Source organism: Ornithorhynchus anatinus, chromosome 3 (assembly GCF_004115215.2).
Source record: "Ornithorhynchus anatinus isolate Pmale09 chromosome 3, mOrnAna1.pri.v4, whole genome shotgun sequence".
NCBI classification, from domain to species: Eukaryota; Metazoa; Chordata; class Mammalia; order Monotremata; family Ornithorhynchidae; genus Ornithorhynchus; species Ornithorhynchus anatinus.
This window is the reverse complement of record NC_041730.1, coordinates 2921055-2941445: the sequence shown is the minus strand read 5'-3', so window position 1 is coordinate 2941445 and position 20391 is coordinate 2921055. Positions and strand designations below refer to the sequence as shown.

At 55.0% G+C, this 20391-nt stretch overlaps 1 protein-coding gene across 1 annotated transcript in view; it reads left to right on the top strand.

Moving 5' to 3' along the window:
* The window catches only part of MUC2 (mucin 2, oligomeric mucus/gel-forming), a 72030-nt gene that overhangs the window by 41994 nt on the left and 9645 nt on the right, over positions 1-20391 (top strand). Inside the window, 15 exon segments of the mRNA XM_039911648.1 lie at positions 2044-2877; positions 3923-4513; positions 4931-6136; positions 6139-7083; positions 7612-7836; positions 10518-10664; positions 11325-11608; positions 13024-13198; positions 13843-14090; positions 14528-14711; positions 15889-16105; positions 16874-17052; positions 17485-17554; positions 17652-17752; positions 17893-17924. Of these exon segments, the coding sequence (XP_039767582.1) occupies positions 2044-2877; positions 3923-4513; positions 4931-6136; positions 6139-7083; positions 7612-7836; positions 10518-10664; positions 11325-11608; positions 13024-13198; positions 13843-14090; positions 14528-14711; positions 15889-16105; positions 16874-17052; positions 17485-17554; positions 17652-17752; positions 17893-17924 (5438 nt within the window).

Sequence of the window (20391 nt, the reverse complement as noted above, 5' to 3'; positions counted from 1 at the left end):
AACCCATGACCTTCTGACTTCCAGGCCTGGGCTCTATCCACGACGCCTTACGGACCCATAAACACTTAGTTCTCCGAGGAAGGGTCTCAGATTCGCTGCTGTCCCGCTGAAATTCATTCATTCATTCATTCACTCAATCATATTTATTGAGTGCTTACTGTGTGCTGAGCACTGGACTAAGCACTTGGGAGAGGACTAAACAACAATAAACACATTCCCTGCCCACAACAAGCTCACAGTGTACAGGGGGGAGAGACATTAATAAATTGCAGAGAACAGATCAGGGACTGCTGAGGAGCAGCATGGCACAGTGGATACAGCACGGGTCTGGGAGTCAGAGGGTCATGAGTTCTAATCCTGGCTCCACCACTTGTCTGCTGTGTCACCTTGGGGAAGTCACTCCTCTTTTCTGAGCCTCAGTTCTCGCTGGACCTGAGTTCAGTCTGGAAAATAGGGATGAAGACTGTGAACCCTATGTGGGGCAGGGACTGTGTCCAAACCGGTTTGCTTGTAAACACCCCAGTGCCTGGCCCATAGTAAGTGCTTAACAAATACCCCAATTATTATTATTATTATCATTAACTTTATCTGTAAAATGGGGATTAAGACCGTGAGCCCTACATGGGACAGGGACTGTTTTCAACCTGATTAGTTTGTAACTACCCCCCATCCCCACCCCCCAGCGCTTAGTCCAGTGCCTGGAACATTGTAAGTGCTTAACAAACAGCTTAAAAAAAACCCCAAGTGGTTGAACACACTTCCTGTCTCCTTGCTGGACTTCCGTCCGGAAACTGGAGAGAGAAGTGGGTTATGGCAGTGGGTGGGTGTCGTTCTTTGTGAATTTGCACGCACAAAGACACACCTGGAGGAAAGCGTGAGGAGTAGGAGAAGGCTCGATGACCACTGGGTCGGGGGTGTTAGGGAGGGTCACTCTCTCCTGACAATTGCCGGGAAAGTGACTGAAACTGAAAAATCGAGCAGAGTGAGATGACAACCAGCATCTTCTGGCCTTGTGTGCTTCTCTCTTTGTGTCTTTGTGGATATGTGTGTGTGTATTTGTATCTGTGTGTGTCTCTTTTGTCTGTGTAGTTCTGTATCTGCCTCTCCTTTTGTGGTTGTATTTGTATCTGTGGGTGTGTCATTTGGTGTCTATGTGGTTGTATGAGTTTGTGTCTGTGTATGTGTCTTCGTGTATGTGGGTGTGTTTAGGTCTGTGTGTATCTCCTTTGTCTGTGGAGTTGTGTGCCTGTCTGCGTGTCTTTTTGCGGTTGTGTGTGTATCTGTGGGTGTGTCATTTTGTGTCCATGTGGTTGAGTGAGTTTGTGGCTGTGTGTGTGTCTTTTAAGATCTGGGTGTCTATGTGGCTAAATGGATAAAGCCCAGACCTGAGAGTCAAAAGGACCTGGTTTCTAATCCCTACTCCGTCACATTGTCTGCTGTGTGACCTTGGGCAAAGCTCTTCACTTCTCTGGGGCTCAGTTCCTTCGTCCAGCAAATGGGGGTTTAGAGTGTGAGCCCCGCATGAGGCAGAGACTGTGTCCAACCTAATTAACTTGTACCTACCCCAGTGCTTAGAAGAGTGCTTGGCACTTAGCCGGTACCATAATTATTAATTATTATTGTTAGGTGTCTTTTTGTGTCTGTATTTCTTTTTGTGTCTCTGTGTATGTGTATGTACGTTTTGCTCTCTTACTGTCTCTCCTGCTCCCCGCTGTTTTCCTGATCCTCCGGTTGTCTCGCTGCATCTCTGCCTCTCTGTCTCTCAGTGTCTCTTTCTGTCTCTCTCAGTTGAACAGAACCACGAATGAGCGGACTGAGGCTCTTTCGATATTTCAGACAAGAGGCAAAGGAGGTTTTGGGGGTAGACGAATGATGGTCACTGCTTGTGGGTCCGAAGTCACAGGGCACTAACGGGAAGACAAAATCGATAGGAAAAATGGAAAATGGCTGGAAACCTGGGATGGCGGGGATGGGGCCTGTTCCCTCTGGGAATGGCCTGGGTTGGGGGTCAGTGTCCCGATTTCTCCCCGTGTTGTTTTGCAGAAAGTACCACCACGACCAAGGAAACGACCCCCACCTTTACCCCCACCGGTCCCACCACGTCCACATCAACTCCCACCCCCACCACGACGACGACCACCACGACCACCACACCCACCACGACTACCACAACCGAGGGCCCTACAACCACCACGACCACAACCGAGGGCTCCACAACCTCCTTGACCACCACACCCACCACGACCACCACAACTGAGACCCCTACGACCACCACGACCACGACCACCACAACCCAGACCCCTACGATCACCACGACCGAGGGCCCCACGACCACCACGACCACAACTGAGAGCACCACAACCCCCACGATCACCACACCCACCAGGATCACCACAACTGAGACCCCTACGACCACCACGACCACCACAACCACCACAACCGAGGGCCCCACAACCACCACGACCACGACTGAGAGCACCACAACCCCCACGACCACCACACCCTCCACGGTCACCACAACTGAAACCCCTACGACCACCACGACCACGACCACCACAACCCAGACCCCTACGATCACCACTACCGAGGCCCCCACAACCACCACGACCACCACAACCGAGAGCCCTACGACCACCACGACCACCACAACCGAGACCCCTACGACCACCACGACCACGACCACGACCACCACAACCCAGACCCCTACGATCACCACAACCGAGGGCCCCACAACCCCCACGACCACAACCGAGGGCCCCACAACCCCCACGACCACCACACCCACCACGATCACCACAACTGAAACCCCTACGACCACCACGACCACGACCACCACAACTGAGACCCCTACGACCACCACGACCACCATCTCAACGAGTAAGTCTCCCCCAGCGACGAGGCTGCTGTTGGAGCTCAGAAATTTCCTGGGGTGGAAGTAGCATTCATTCATTCATTCATTCATTCATTCATTCATTCATTCGTATTTATTGAGCACTTACTGTGTGCAGAGCACTGTACTAAATGCTTGGAAAGTCCAATTCGGCAACAGATAGAGACCATCCCTACCCAACTACGGGCTCACAGTTTAGAAGGGGGAGACAGACAACGAAACAAAATAATAAGTAGACAGGCATCAATAGCATCAAAATAGATAAATAGAATTAAAGATCTATACACATCATTAATAAAATAAGTAGAATAACAAATCTGTACAAATATACGCAAGTGCTGTGGGACGGGGAAGGGGGTAGAGCAGAGGGAGTGGGGGTGATGGGGAGGGGAGGAGGAGCAGAGGAAAAGGGGGGCTGAGGCTGGGAAGGCCTCCTGGAGGAGGTGAGCTCTCAGTAGGGCTTTGAAGAGGGGAATAGAGTTAGTTTGGCGGCTGTGAGGAGGGAGGGCATTCCAGGACAGCGGTAGGATGTGGGCCAGGGGATGATGGCGGGACAGGCGAGAAGGAGGCCCAGTGAGGAGGTTAGTGGCAGCAGAGAACGGAGTGTGCAGGCTGCGATAGAGGAGAGAAAAGTGTCGAGGTAGGAAGGGGCAAGGGGATGGACAGCTTTGAAGCCAATAACGAGGAGGTTTTGCTTCATGCGAAGGTTGCCCGGCAACCACTGGAAATTTTTGAGGAGGGGGGTGACATGCCCAGAGTGCGAAGTCGTGCATTGGGTTCCTACTGAGTGGAAAGCACTGTGCTGGTTGCTCATCATATGTAGGGCAGTGAACTGGATGCCCTCTGAGTGTGCAGAATGCCCTATTGGGCATCTGATGTGTGAGAGCGCAGTACTAGATGCCTGCTGTATTCAGAGCATGGTCTTGGGTGCCCGTTGGTGCAGAACACCGAGCTGGGTGCCTGCTGGGTGAGGAGCTTTGTACCGGGGGACCGGGGCTCCATGAAGGGTAATGCAGGCTCTGTTCTGTCCAGCTCCGTGCAAGTCCGACTGCTACGAGAGTGGGTGGATCGACATGGTTAAACCGACGCCTCCTAACACCGGGGACTACGAGTTCATCAACTGCACCCAGGGGTATGAGATGGAGAACATCACGTGCAGGTCGCCCTTCTTCCCCAACATTCCCCTCAACCAGCTCGGGCAGGTGGTCGTGTGTGACACCGAAGTGGGGCTGGTGTGCCATAACAAGGACCAGAACGGACTTCACATGCCCATCTGCTACAACTACGAGATCAAAGTCGTCTGCTGCCGCTCGGACTGCTTCTCCACCGTGCCCACCTCCTCGCCCACCACCATGTCCACCACCTCGCCCACCACTTCGCCTACCACCTCGCCCACCTCCTCTCCCACCACCACGTCCACCACCTCGCCCACCACTTCGCCTACCACCTCGCCCACCACTTCGCCTACCACCTCGCCCACCTCCTCTCCCACCACCACGTCCACCACCTCGTCCACACCTTCGCCGACTACTTCACCCACCTCCTCGCCTACCACCACGTCCACCACTTCGCCCACCACTTCTCCTACCACCTCTCCCACCGTGTCCACCACACCCATAGAAGGTAGGTGATCTCGGCCCTGACCGGCGGGCACCTCCCCCGTCCCAAAGGAGCGCCCGGGCACCATCCAACTTAGCGTGTGTGGTGAAACTCTGTGTGTGTGTCTGCCTGTCTCTCTCTGTGGGTTTCTCTCGGCCTCTCTTTGCCTCCCTGAATGGTTGTTTTTCCTCTCTGTCTCCTGCCATCTCTCACTGTGTCTCTCCTTCTCCCCACGGTCTTTTGGTCTCACTGCTTCTCTATCTCCGCCTGGGTCTCTCTGGGTCTCAGGGTAAGACACCCCCCACACACCACCTCTGACCACCAGGCTGAGGGGCGGGGATGCCTAGTCGGGGTATGGGGCAGGAGAAGCCCAGGGGAGGTCGGGGGGGTAGGAAAGTGACGGTCACAGGTCAGGGGTCCGAAGTGGGTGCTGAATCTCAGGGCAGTGGATGGAAAAAGGCCGGAAGCATGGGATGGCGGGAGCGGGGACTGATCCCTCTGGGAATGGCCTGGAGTGGGATCAGCATCCCAGTTTCTCCCATCACTTTGCAGAGACCACCACGACCGAGGGAACGACCACCACCGGCCCCACCACTACAACCACCGGGACCCCCACCCCCAGCTCGACCACCTCTCCAGTGACGACCACCACGACCACCACTCCCCACCCCCCTCCCACCACCACGCCCACCCCCAGCGGGCCCCCCACCACTACGACCAGGGGGCCCACCACCACCACCGGCCCCACCACCACCACCGGGACCCCCACTCCCAGCTCGACCACCACGACCGCCACTCCCCACCCCCCTCCCACCACCACACCCACCCCCAGCGGGCCCCCCACCACTACGACTAGGGGGCCCACCACCACCACCGGCCCCACCACCACCGGGACCCCCACCCCCAGCTCGACCACCTCTCCAGTGACGACCTCCACGACCGCCACTCCCCGCCCCCCTCCCACCACTACGCCCACCCCCAGCGGGCCCCCCACCACTACGACCAGGGGGCCCACCACCGGCCCCACCACCACCACCGGGACCCCCACTCCCAGCTCGACCACCTCTACAGTGACGACCACCACGACTGCCACTCCCCGCCCCCCTCCCACCACCACGCCCACCCCCAGCGGGCCCCCCACCACTACGACCAGGGGGCCCACCACCACCGGCCCCACCACCACCACCGGGACCCCCACTCCCAGCTCGACCACCACGACCGCTACTCCCCGCCCCCCTCCCACCACCACGCCTACCCCCAGCGGGCCCCCCACCACTACGACCAGGGGGCCCACCACCACCACCGGCCCCACCACCACCACCACCGGGACCCCCACCCCCAGCTCGACCACCTCTCCAGTGACGACCACCACGACAACCACTCCCCACCCCCCTCCCACCACCACGCCCACCCCCAGCGGGCCCCCCACCACTACGACCAGGGGGCCCACCACCACCGGCCCCACCACCACCACCGGGACCCCCACTCCCAGCTCGACCACCACGACCGCTACTCCCCGCCCCCCTCCCACCACCACGCCCACCCCCAGCGGGCCCCCCACCACTACGACCAGGGGGCCCACCACCACCGGCCCCACCACCACCACCGGGACCCCCACTCCCAGCTCGACCACCACGACCGCCACTCCCCACCCCCTCCCACCACCACGCCCACCCCCAGCGGGCCCCCCACCACTACGACCAGGGGGCCCACCACCACCACCGGCCCCACCACCACCACCGGGACCCCCACTCCCAGCTCGACCACCACGACCGCCACTCCCCACCCCCCTCCCACCACCACGCCCACCCCCAGCGGGCCCCCCACCACTACGACCAGGGGGCCCACCACCACCGGCCCCACCACCACCACCGGGACCCCCACTCCCAGCTCGACCACCACGACCGCCACTCCCCACCCCCCTCCCACCACCACGCCCACCCCCAGCGGGCCCCCCACCACTACGACCAGGGGGCCCACCACCACCGGCACCACCACCACCGGGACCCCCACTCCCAGCTCGACCACCACGACCGCCACTCCCCACCCCCCTCCCACCACCACGCCCACCCCCAGCTGGCCCCCCACCACTACGACCAGGGGGCCCACCACCACCGGCCCCACCACCACCACCGGGACCCCCACTCCCAGCTCGACCACCACGACCGCCACTCCCCACCCCCCTCCCACCACCACGCCCACCCCCAGCGGGCCCCCCACCACTACGACCAGGGGGCCCACCACCACCACCGGCCCCACCACCACCACCACCACCGGGACCCCCACTCCCAGCTCGACCACCACGACCAACACTCCCCGCCCCCCTCCCACCACCACGCCCACCCCCAGCGGGCCCCCCACCACTACGACCAGGGGGCCCACCACCACCACCGGCCCCACCACCACCACCACCGGGACCCCCACCCCCAGCTCGACCACCTCTCCAGTGACGACCACCACGACAACCACTCCCCACCCCCCTCCCACCACTACGCCCACCCCCAGCGGGCCCCCCACCACAACGACCAGCGGGCCCACCACAACCAGCACTGGACCCACCACGCCGACCACCGGGCCCACCACGCCTACTAAAGGTGGGTGAGCTCAGCCTTGGCAGATGGGCCCCCCCATCATGCTCTAGAGGAAAGACCTGGCATTGTCCACCCAGTCATGTGCAATGAAACTCTGTTTGGGTGTAGGGTGTGTGTGTAGGGGGTTGTGTGTGTGTGTGTGTGTGTGTCTGTCTGTCTGTCTCTCTCCATCTCCACGTGTGGATGTTTTTCCTCCTGACGTATGTCCATTTCCCTATGGTCTTTTGGTCTTTCCGGATGTCTCACTTCTTCTCCATCTCCTCCGGGTCTCTCTTGTATCAGGATAGGACCCCCGACCACCAGGCTGAGGGGCGGGGCCTCCTGCTCCAGATCTGGGGCAGGAGAGACCCGGTGGGGGGTGGGGGGCAGGAAAGAGACAGTCACTGGTGGAGGGTCCAAAGTGAGAGGTGAGTCACAAGGCGGCAGATGGAAAACATCCTGAACCACGGGATGGTGGGGAGGGGTTTGTTCCCTCTGGGAATGGCCTGCGGCGGGGTCAGCATCCCAGTTTCTCCCCACATTGTTTTGCAGAGACCCCCACGACCGAGGGAACCACCACCACCGGCCCCACCACTTCCACTACCGGGACCCCCACCCCCAGGTCAACCACCTCTCCAGTGACGACCACCACTCCAACCGGATCACCCACCCCTACCACCACGACCACGGGCACCCCGACCCCCACCCCTACCACCACGACTGGTCCGACCTCTACATCTACCCAGCCCCCACCTCCGCCCTCGACAACAACGCCAGGTAGCAAAGTGGGACAGACACACTCCTTGCTCACAATGAGCTTACAGTACAGAGGGGACCAAGTGATTCAAAGATGGCCTGTGGGGAGAGGAGGGGGTTCTGAGAAGGGTGGTCAGCAGTGCAAGCTTGGGTCACCCAGAACCTCTTGCCTGCTGTCAGCTCCCTGGAGGTTTCTGGTCATTCTTTGGGGGGGAGTGGTCTTTTGGGGTGATGGCACCCTAAAATAAAAGTGCTGTCCCGAGGAGATTTGGCCTTGAGGCCTCACCTTCCTCTCTCTAGTGATTTCTTCCCCAAAGGAAAAGCCAGGAAGCAGATTTTTAAGCACTTACTGTGTATCAGGCACTGTACTAGAGAAGCAGCGTGGCTTAGTGAAAAGAGCCCGGACTTGGGAGTCAGAGGACATGGGTTCTAATCCCGCCCCCGCCACTTGTCGGCTGTGTGACCTTGGGCAAACCATTTAACTTCCCTGTGCCTCAGTTATCTCATATGTAAAAATGGGGATTGAGACTGTGAGCCTCACGAGGGACAACCCGATTACCTTGTGTCTACCCCAGTGCTTAGAATGGTGCTTGGCACATATTAAGCATTAACAAATACCATCATTATTATTATTATCATTATTACTAACTATTGTGATAGACACAAATCAATCAGGTCAGACATAGTCCCCATCCCACAAGGGGCTCCCAGACAATGGGTATTTGAGTGCTTACTATGTGCAAAGCACTGTACTAAGTGCTAAACTGCAAACTCATCCTCTAGACTGTGAGCCTGTTGTGGGTAGGGAATGTGTTCGTTTGTTATTGTATTGTCCTCTCCCAAGGGCTTGATACAGTGCTTGGTACAGAGTAAGCACTCAATAAATATGATTGAATGAGAATACAATATAATGACATTCCCTGCCCCCACGAGTTTATAGTCTAGAAGGGGAGGAAACCTATTGATCTTTCAGTGGTTTTTATCGAGCACTTTCTGTGTGCAGAGCGCTGTACTAAGCGCTTGGGAGAGTCCAATAGAACAGAGTTGGTAGACGCATTCCCTGCCCACCAAAAAAAAAAATATGCGATTTCACTCACTCATTCATTCATTCAACTGTATTTATTGAGTGCTTACTGTGTGCAGAGCACTGGACTAAGCGCTTGGAAAGTACAACTCGGCAACAAATAGAGACAATCCTTACCCAATAACGGGCTCACAGTCTAGAAGGGGGGAATAATTGTGGTATACGTTAAGCGCTTACTTTGTGCCAGGCACTGTTCTAAGCACTGAGGTGAGTAGAAGTAAATTAGATTGGACACAGTCCCTTGTCCCACGTGGGGATCTCAGTCTTAATCCCCATTTTACAGAGGAGGTAACTGAGGCACAGAGAAGTTAGTTGATTTGCCCAAGGTAACCCAGCAGACAAGTAGTGGAGCTGGGATTAGAACCCAGGACCTTCTGATTCCAGACCCGTGCTCTATCCACTATGCCATGTTGCTTCTCTAAGAAGTTTACAGTCCAGAGTGGGAGGAAATCAACCAACTGGTGATACTTACTGGGCACTTACCACGTGCAGAACGCTGTACTAAACACTTGGGAGAGTACAATAGAAAAGTGTTGGTAGGCACATTCCCTGACCACCAGGAGCTAATGTAGTTGCTAACAGTCCCGGGAAACTGAGTGCGAGAGGGAGAGCCGAGACTTCATCCCCATTTTACAGAGGAGACTGAGGCCCAGAGATGCTGAGTGGCTGGCCAGAGGTCAACTGGTCAATCGTATTTATTGAGTGCTTACTCCGTGCAGAGTACTGTACTGAGCACTTGGGAAAGTACAATATGACCAAATAACAGACATAGTCCCTGCCCACAGCGAGCTACCAGTTGAGAGGGGAAGATGGACATTAATAGAAAGAAATAAATGAGAGATATGGACATAAATGCTGATGGACTGGGAGGGGGGATGAATAAAGGGAGAAAGCCAGTCAGTCAATTGTATTTATTGAGCACTTGCTGTGTGCAGAGCACTGTACTAAGCACTTGGGAGAGTCCAACAGAATAAGAAACAGACACATTCCCTGCCCACAACGAGCTTCCAGTCAAGAGGTGGAGATGGGAATTAATAGAAAGAAATAAATGAGAGATATGGACATAAGTGCTGAGGGTCTGGGAGGGGGGATGAATAATTATAATAATAATAATGTTGGTATTTGTTAAGCGCTTACTATGTGCAGAGCATTGTTCTAAGCTCTGGGGTAGATACAAGGTAATCAGGTTGTCCCACGTGGGGCTCACACTCTTAATCCCTATTTTACAGATGAGGTCACTGAGGCCCAGAGAAGTGAAGTGTCTTGCCCAAAGTCATAGAGCTGATAAGTGGCAAAGCCGGGATTAGAACCCACAACCTCTGCCTCAAGCCCTTGCTCTTTCCACTAAGGTGTGCTGCTTCTCAGCAGCGAGTCAGGGCAACGCAGAAGGGAGGGAGAGAGAAGGAAAGGAGGGTCGAGAGTAGGACGGGGCCTAGAACCCAAGACTCTGGGGGATTCTCCCTCTGTGATATTGATTGCCGACTGGCCGTCGGCCGTCCACTTGCCCATTCCCCCTTGGGAAATTCTTTATATGATGGATCTTTCAGAAACAACGACCCCCAGTGGGACCCCCCCGACCACTACTGGAAGCACCCCGGAAACCACCACTCCCATTAAGACGTCCACGCCTTCCTCCACCCCGACTCTGAGCTCCACCTCCACGCCGACCCCGACTTCCAGCACTTCTGCGACCTCCTCTTCCACCACGCCCACTCAGACCCCCACCACCACTATCATTACAGTATCCATTACAACATGTTGTGTGGTGAAAAATGGCTCAGAAGACATATTCTACTCACCAGGTACCGTCCACCTCTTTCTGCTCCTTCTCTCTCTGGTCGTAGAAGTAGCATGTATTGGATTGCTGACTGTTTGCAAAGCACTGTACTGGGTGTCTGTTGATCGGGCATCTGCTACACGCAGAGCACTGTACTGGGAGCCTTCTGTGTCAAGAGCTCTGTACAGGTTGCCTGCTGTGTGCAGACGCTGTACTGGGTGCCTACTGTGTGAAAAGTGGTATACTGGGCTTCTACTGTGCAGAACACTGTACTGGGCACCTGCTGACTGGGCATTTGCTATGTCCAGAGCACTGTCCTGGGCACCTGCTGTATGCAGAGCGCTGTCCTGGGCACCTACTGAGTGCAAAGTGGTGTACTTAGCACCTACTGTGTGCAGAGCACTGTACTGGGCACCAGCTGGGTACAGAGAGTGGTATTGGGTGCGTCTGCATTAGGTACTTACTACGTACAGAGTGCTATACTGGGTGCCTGCTGACTGGATGCCTGCTGTGTGCAGAGCTCTGTACTGGGTGCCCACTTCCCATCCAGCCACAGGTAAATTTGGGGTCGAGTGCCCAACCTTTGCAGAAGCTTGGTTGTCCCGGGGGGCTCTGACCCACCCCAGCTGAGACCCTTCTCTGTCACAGGCGAGGTCATCTACGATGGCCGATTCAACGGAAAGTGCTACTTCGCCAACTGTTCGGACAGTTGCCAGGTGGAGACCTTCAACTGGACATGCCCGGAAACGACTCCGGGGACCCCGACTCCGTCCACCCCGACCCCCACCACCACCACCCCATCTACAACCACCCCCACCACCTCCTCTACACCCACCACCTCCTCTACACCCACCACCACCACACCATCTACAACCACCTCCACAGTTCCACAGACCACCTTCCAAGGGTGTGACTTAAATCCCCCCAGACAGGTAGGAAGATACTGAGCTCTGCTGCTCATACTAATTATGACAATTGTGGAATTTTTTATGGTATTTATTAAGCGCTTATGATGTGTCAAACACTATTCTAAGCGCTGGGGTAGATGCAAGTGAAATAGGTTGGACACAGTCCCTGCCTCGCATGGGGCTAACAGTCTAAGTAGGAGGGAGAACAGGAGAACTGAGGCAGAGAGCAGTTAAGCAACTTGGCCAAGGTCACTCAGCAAGTATTTGGCAGAGTCAGAATGAGAACCTATTCCTCTGGCTCCAAGGCCTGGGATTTTTCCACTAGGCCATGCCGCTTCTCTAAGCATTGTGCTAAACAATGGGATAGATACGAGATAATCTGGTCCCACATGGGATCACAGTCTAAGTAGAAGGGAGAACAGGTCATGAGGATGGAATAATAAATAATAATGTTTGTAGTATCGGTTAGGTGCTTACTATGAACTCTCCCAAGCACTTAGTTCAGTGCTCTGCACTCAGTAAGCACTTAATAAATACCAGTGATGGATTGATACTATGTGCCAAACACTGTGTTAAGGATGAGGCTAAATACAAAATCATCAGGTTGGACACAATTCCTGTCCCACAAGGGGCTCACAGTTTAAGGGGGTCCTCATTAGGTATGAGGAGCTTCCAATCAACTGAGTGCAGAGCACTTTACTGAGAGCTTGGGGGAGCCCCATAGAGTTAATGGACAGGATTCTGGCCTTCAAGGAGCTCGTAGCGTGTGCAAAGCACTGGGTTGAGCACTGCGAGAGTCCAGTAGAGTTAATAGACATTGTCCCTGCCAGTCTACTGGGTGCAGAGCTCTCTACTAAGCACTTGGGAGAGTCCAATAAAGTTAGTAGACACGGTTCCTATGCTCAAGGAACCTCTAGTCTACTGTGTGCCGAGCACTGTACTGAGTCCTTAGAGAAGCCTGTAGAGTTCGTTCATTCATTCAATTGAATTTATTGAGCACTTACTGTGTGCAAAGCACTGTACTGAGGGCTTGAGAGAGAACAAGAGAACAATAAACAGACACATTCCCTGCCCAGAACGAGCTTACAGTCTAGAGATGATACAGTTCTTGCCCTCAAGGAGCTTATGCTGGTTAACAGGAGGAGGAAGAGGAAGAAGTGGAGAAAGAGGAGAAGGTGGAGGAAGAGGAGAGGGAGGGGGAGGAAGAAGAGGAGGAGGAGAAGAAGGAGAGGAAAGAGGAAGAGAAGGGAGAGGAGGAGTGGGGAAGGAGGAAAGGAGGAAGAGGAGGAGGAGGGGAAGGAGGAAGAGGAGCAAAGGATGGAGGAGGAGTGGGGAAGGGAAAGAGGAGAAGGAGGAGGAAGAGGAGGAGGAGGGGCCGGTCACTGAGGAGCCCCCCGTGGCTGCCCCCACCCTGAGCACTGTGCCCCCCGCATCCACAGACGAACGAGTCTTGGTGGCTGTGTAACTGCACCATGGCCATCTGCATGCACGACAATGTGGTCAGTATCATCCAGAAGGAGTGCGAAGACAAGCCCGAGCCCACCTGCACCAACGGTCTCACCCCCGTCCGTGTCCGTGACCCCGATGGCTGCTGCTGGCACTGGGAGTGCGACTGTGAGTAGTCCCCGGTCCCCGCCCCGACCCCTCTCCTTGAACCCCGGCCCCGGCCTCCTGCCCCATCCTCCCGCAACCCCAGCTCCAAACCAGGCCCCTGCCCCATATCATCCGAGAAGCGGCCTAGGCTTAGTAGATAGAGCCGGGCCTGGGAATCAGAATGATCTGGGTTCTAATCCCAGCACTGCCACATGTCAGTCTCGTGAGCTTGGGCAAGTCACTTCATTCATTCAATTCATTCAGTGGTATTTACTGAATGCTTTCTGTGTGCAGAGCACTGAGCTAAATGCTTGGAAAGTTCAGTTCAGCAACAAATTCACTTCACTGGGCCTCGGTGACCTCGTCTGGAAAATAGGGATTAAGAACGGGAGCCCCATGTAGGACGGGGACTGTGTCCAACCCGATTAACTTCTAACTCAGTGCTTAGAACAGTGCTTGGCATATAGTAAGTGCTTAAGAAGAACCATAACTGTTATTATCCGTCCCCCAAGTTCTTCCCAGAACCTGCAGCTTCTCGGTCACCCGTCCCCCCACCCCCTTCTGGATCTCCCGGACCCCCACCCCCCCAGGTCCATACCGTCCCCAAAGGCCCCTCCCCGCCAACCTTAGCGACGCCCCCGCACCCCCACCCCTTGTCTCACCAGGCGTCTGCACCGGCTGGGGAGACCCCCACTACAAAACCTTTGACGGCACCTACTACAGCTATCAGGGCAATTGCACCTACGTGCTGGTGGAGGAGATCGAGCATAAAGTGGACAACTTCGGCGTCTACATCGACAACTACCACTGCGACGTCAACGACCGCGTGTCCTGCCCACGCACCCTCATCGTCAGGCACGAGACCCAGGAAGTGCACATCAAAACCATACAGCTGATGCCCATCAAAGTCGAGGTACCCAGCCGGCACAGGCTGAGTAGTGCCGCGGGCGGAGCGCTGAACGCTTGGGAGAGGAGAATAGAATTAGTAGATGCCATCCCTGCCCTCAAGGAGCTTCTAGTCACCTGTGGGCAGAATGCTTGGGAGGGGACAATAGTCAGTAGAAGTGGTCCCTGCCCTCAAGGGGCTTCCAGTCTACTGTGTGCAGAGCACTGTGCCGAGCACTTGGGAGAGTCCAGTAGAGTTAGTGGACACAGTCCTTGCCCTCGAATACCTGAGAATGTGAAGAAAATCACTAGACTAATACATAGGCAGGAGGAAAGAGGGTGCTGTACTGGGTTGCCACTGTGGGCAGAACACTGTGCTGGGCACCCACTGTGGGTTGCTCGCTACTCCAGCTGCTACTGGACCTAACCCTAATCAGTCTCCCCCACCCTCCCCGTCCGCTCCAGGTGCAGGTCAACAAGCAGAGGGTGGCAATGCCCTACCAGAAATACGGGCTCCGTCTATTTACCTCGGGTATCAACTACGTGGTGGAGATCCCGGAGCTGGGCACCAACATCTCCTACAACGGCCTGTCCTTCTCCATCAGGATGCCCTACTCCAAGTTCGGGAACAACACTCAGGGCCAATGCGGTGAGCAGGCCCAGAGCGAGCGCCACCCTCCCACCTCACCCCACCCCTTCCCATCCCACCCCTCCACACCCCAGCCTTCCCCATTCTGCTCCCTTCCACCTCAATCTTGCCAACCAAGTGCCCACGTTGCACTCCCCTCCTGACACCTCCTGACGTTATCCGTCCCGCTCCCTTCAGCCCAACTGAGGCTGAGAGTCATCGGGCAGGAACTGGGGACGCCAATCAACCCATCAATTGAGTTTACTGAGTGCTTACTGTGTGCAGAGCACTGTACTAGCTGTGAGCCCCATGTTCATTCATTCAATCATATTTATTGAGCATTTACTATTCATTCATTCAATACTATTTATTGAGTGCTTACTATGTGCAGAGCACTGTACTAAGCACTTGGAATGTACAATTCGGCAACAGATAGAGACAATCCCTGCCCAATGACGGGCTCACAATCTAATTGGGGGAGACAGTCAGCAGAGCTGTGCAGAGCACTGTACTAAGCCCATGTAGGACAGGGACTTTGCTCAACCCAATGTGCTTGTATCCACTCCCGCGCTTAGTACAATGTCTGGCACATAATAAGCGCTTAACCAATACCATGATTATTATTATTATGAGAAGCAGCATGGCCTAGTAGATAGAGCCCGGGCTTGGGAGTCAGAAGATCATGGGTTCTAATCCCAGCTCTGCCATTTGTCTGCTGTGAGACCTTAGGCAAGTCACTTCACTTCTCTGGGCCTCAGTTCCCTCACCTGGAAAATGAGGATTGAGATTGTGAGTCCCACGTGGGACAGGGATCATGTCCACCCAGATTTGCTCGTATCTACCCGAGTACAGTGCCTGGCACATAGTAAGCACTTAACAAGTACCATCATCATTATTATTACTTGAGAGAGTACAATGCACAGAACTAGCAGACCCATTCCCTGCCTACAGGGAGCTCACAATCTAGGAGTCTCATCCCTCTCCGAGGACCTCGCATTCAGAATGGGTTAGTAGGTACAGGGTCCTGCCGGCCTGAGATGAGTTTCAACATGCACGTGTGAGAGCGTGGGTGTTGGGGAGCAAGCGGAATCCCGCAGGTGGGTGGGTGAACATGGGCACGCACGTGCATCCGTGAACACGTGGGAGTGTGCACATGCGTGTGTATGAGCGAGCATGAGCCGTATCTTCGTGCCTCCAGGAACCTGCACCAACAACACGGCGGATGACTGCATGCTGCCCTCGGGCGAGGTGGTCGACAACTGCGAGTACATGGCGGACCAGTGGGTGGTCAACGACACCTCCAAGCCGCACTGCCCGCATATGAGCACCACCACCAAGGCCCCACACACCACCCAACCCGGGACCCCGCCCCCCGGCTGCAAACCCTCGCCTCTCTGTGAACTCATCAAGGACAGGTGGGCCAGACCTCGACTCCCCCACTGTCTGTCCTCTGGGGTCGTGACCTCTGAGAGTCATCCATCGACTGCCCCATCCAGAGGCACCAGCCTCCCCAGACCCTCCCCATCCCCTCTTCTCCCCCAGTGACCCAGCACAGATCATCCAACATCCCTAACTCTCCTTTCCGTCCCTGACTCCCCCCCGGTAACCCCACACAAACCATCAAACCCCCTGACTCTTCCTTCTGCATCCCTGACTCTTCTCACTGACCCAGCCTGGACCATCCAACACTCCTGGCTTACCCCTCTTCATTCGTTCATTCATTCATTCATTCAATCACAGTGCTCTGCACCTAGTAAGCGCTTAACAAATACCAACATTATTATATTTATTGAGCATTTACTGTGTGCAGAGCACTGTATTAAGCGTTTCATCCCCGGCTCTCCCCAATGGCCCAAAACGGGCCATCCAACACCCCCGACTCTCCCCTCTCCATCCCTGATTCTCCTCAGTGACCCAGCATGGACCATCCCCTACCCCTGACTCTCCCCCTCCATCCCTGACTCTCCCCCAGTGACCCAGCAGAGTCCCTCCTCCATGATAGGTCCATCCCCGCCTTCTCTTCCTGGTTCTGTAAACTCTGGTCCCGTCCCCTCCCAGCCCCCTCTCCAGACCGAAGCCCCTCCCTCAGTTCAGTCATCTGCTGCAGTGGAAGCCTGAAGACCCTCCGTCTGGCAGCTGAGCCGAACGGGGCCGATGCCAACCCGGACTTTGTCTCCCTTCAGCATCTTCTCCAAGTGCCATGCCGACGTCTCCCCAGACAACTTCTATGACGCCTGCATCTTTGACACCTGCTACGTCCCCAACGAAGGCTTGGAGTGTGCCAGTCTGCAGGCCTACGCTGCCCTTTGTAGCTCCGAGGGCCACTGTGTTGACTGGAGAAACAGAACCTCGGGAATTTGCCGTAAGTGGGTGGGAGTCTCTCCCATGGAGCGGACTGGCCCGCTCCGCCGGGCCCTGTGACCACTTCCCCCTGCCTTGGTCCTCCCCTCGCCCTGATGGGCAGACCCTCCCCCATTGTGGGAGGGAGCCCTGGTCACATGCAAGGTGGTGTTCGCTGAGTCTTGCGGGCAGATCGGCGACAGTACTGATCGGGCCTGTACTGATCCCAGTACTGATCTCAGGGGGATCCAGTGAGAAATATAGTCCTGGCCAGAGCCACGTCTTGGAGACGGTGGTGGAGGGGTGATCCCTACATCCTCCCTGTGTCCCCCTGACGCTGGCAATTCTGGGGGGGTCTCATAGCTCTGCGCTGAGGGGGATCCATCCTCCTCTGGGATCACCTGGGCACCCTTCCGCATCTCAGCACATGCCGGTCTTGATTCTTTCCCTGCAGCCATGAAGTGCACCGGCAACAAAGAGTACCGGGCATGTGGACCGGTGGAGGAGCCCAGCTGCAAGACCAGGTACACAGTGCCTACTGCCCTGGGGCGCGGAGGGTGAGGCCCACCAGGGGGACCCATTAAGCTGACGGGGGTGGTCTTTCTCCTTTGTTCTCCCCAGCCTTAAGCCCCAGAACAACACTCAGTTAGTCGAGGGCTGCTTCTGCCCAGAAGGCACCATCAACTATGCCCCTGGAATGGACATCTGCATGGATATGTGCGGTAGGTTGGGAGTGCATCCCCCAGCCATAGGGGTGGGGGCGGGCCAGACCCAGGCCTCGGTTTCTCCAGAGATCAGTATTCCTTGTCCATGGTGTAACTAAATGGCTCCTCTCTCTCTCTCTGTCTTTCTTGCTCCACAGGATGCGTCGGACCAGACAATATACCCCGGCAGGTATGCAGGGGTGCCAATCCTCGGACAGGCTTTTTCGGTTATTTTTATGGTATTAAGCACTTATTCTATGCCAGACAGGCTTTTTCGGTTATTTTTATGGTATTAAGCACTTATTCTATGCCAGACACTGCCCTGGAGCAGATACAAGAAAATCAGGTTGGACACAGTCCCTGTCCCCCACGGGACTCACATTCTTCATCCCCATTTTGTAGATGAGGTAACTGAGGCCCAGAGAAGTGAAGTGACTTGACAAAGGTAACACAGCGGACAAGTTGGGGAGCCAGGATAGAAACCCAGGTCCTTCTGATTCCCAGGCCTGTGCTCTGTCCACCAGGCCACACTGCTTCTCAGTATTGGACTCTCCCATCCTAGCAGATTTGGGGTTGTGGGGGAGGGGAGTTTGGCAGAACCCTTTCCTTCTCCCTCCGGGGAAGAGGAGAATCTGCCGTGGCTTGGCCAGAGCAGGGCTTGATCCACAACGCCTGTCTGGGAGGATTTTTCCAGAACCCCATTGAGCGGCAAACCACACGTAACCGGGGATGTTGAAATGTTTGCCTCATCCTGTCCCACTCCCGAGTAAGGGCAAGGCCCTTCTGCCTTCTGTCCCTCACTCCCCACTGTCTCCTGATCTTGCCTTGACCCTCATCAATCAATCAATCCATCGGTGACATTTATCGAGTGCTTACTGTGTGCAAAGATCTTTGCCCAGTGTTCGGAAAAGTGCAACAGAGTCAGCAGGCAGGATCCCTGCCCTGGAGGGGCTTCCAGTTGTGTTCTAGACTGTGAGCTCGTCGAGGGCAGGGAATGTGTCTGATTTTATATTGTACTCTCCCAAGCACTTAGTACAGTGCTTTGCACACAGTACTCACTCTTAAATAATAATAATAATAACAAGAATAATAATAATAGACATGATCCCTGCACTCCGGGAGCTTACAGTCTATTGTGTGCAGAGCACTGAACTGAGCACTTGGGAAAGGACAATAGAGTTATTAGACAAGGACCCCCCCACCCTCCAGGAACTTCGTTCATTCAATAGTATTCATTGAACGCTTACTGTGTGCGAAGTACTGTACTAAGCGCTTGGGAGAGTACGCTATAATAACAAATAGACACATTCCTGCTTACAACAGGCTCATGGTCTATGAGGGGGAGACTAAAGGGGGAGATAGATGTTAATATGCATAAATAAATAAATGGGTAAATGAATAAATTACAGATATCTACATATGTGCTGTAAGGTGGGAGGGAGGATGAATGAAGGAGCCAGTAAGAGCAGTGCAGAAGGGAATGGGAGAAGAGGAGAGGAGGGCTTAGTCAGGGAAGGCTTCTTGGAGGAGATGGGCTTTGTATAAGGTTTTGAAGTCGGGGAGAGCAATTATCTGTCTGATATGAGGAGGGAGGGCATTCTAGGCCAGAGATAGGATGTGGGCAAGAGGTCAGTGTGAGACAGACAAGATCGAGGTACAGTGAGAAGTTCAGCAGTAGAGGAGCACCGTGTGAGGGCTGGGTTTTAGTAGCAGAGTAGCGAAGGAGGTTTCTTCTGAGGATAGTACTGGGAAAGATTTCATTCATTCATTCAGTCATATTTATTGACCACTTACTGTGTGCAGAGCACTGTACTAAGCACTTGGAAAGTACAGTTCGGCAACAGATAGAGACAATCCCTGTTGAAGAAGGGGCAGGAGAGGGGTGGGACTGGGAGACGGGCAGGGGAGATTCTCAGGCAATCACGCCTGATAGTATCAATTTTGTTGATGAAATAAGTGGCCGGGTCATGGGGGACAAGGGTTGAGGAAGATGGGGAGACAGGGGACCTGAGGAGAGAGTAAAATGTCTGGAACAACCGACGAGGGTGATGGACATGGGTGTCAATAAGGATGGAGAAAAGGTTTTGCTGGGCAGAGGAGAGGGCAGTCTACTGTGTGCAGAGCACTGTACCAAGTACTTGGGAGAGGGCAATAGAGTTAGTAATGATAATAATAATAATGACGATGGTATTTGTTAAGTACTTACTATGAGCCAAGCATTGTTCTAAGTGCTGGGGTAAATCCAAGGTGATCCGGTTGTCCCACATGGGGCTCCCAGTCTCAATCCCCATTTTATAGATGAGGTAACTGAGGCCCAGAGAAATTAAGTTGCTTGCCCAAGGTCACCCAGCAGACAGTGGTACTTTCCAAGTGCTTAGTACAGTGCTCTGCACACAGTAAGTGCTCAATAAATACGATCGAATGAATGAATGAATGAATGACGTGGCGGAGCCAGGATTAGAACGCACGTCCTCCAACTCCCAAGCCCATGCTGTTGCCACTAAGCCCTGCTGCTTCTCTGTGACACGGTCCCAAGTAGACATGGCCCCTGCCTTCCAGAAGATGACAGTTTAGCTGACAGGCCCCGGCTAGTTAAAAAATGCTCTGAGGTAACCCAGATCAGGGAGACCTGAGAACAGATTGTGTATCTGTAGCAG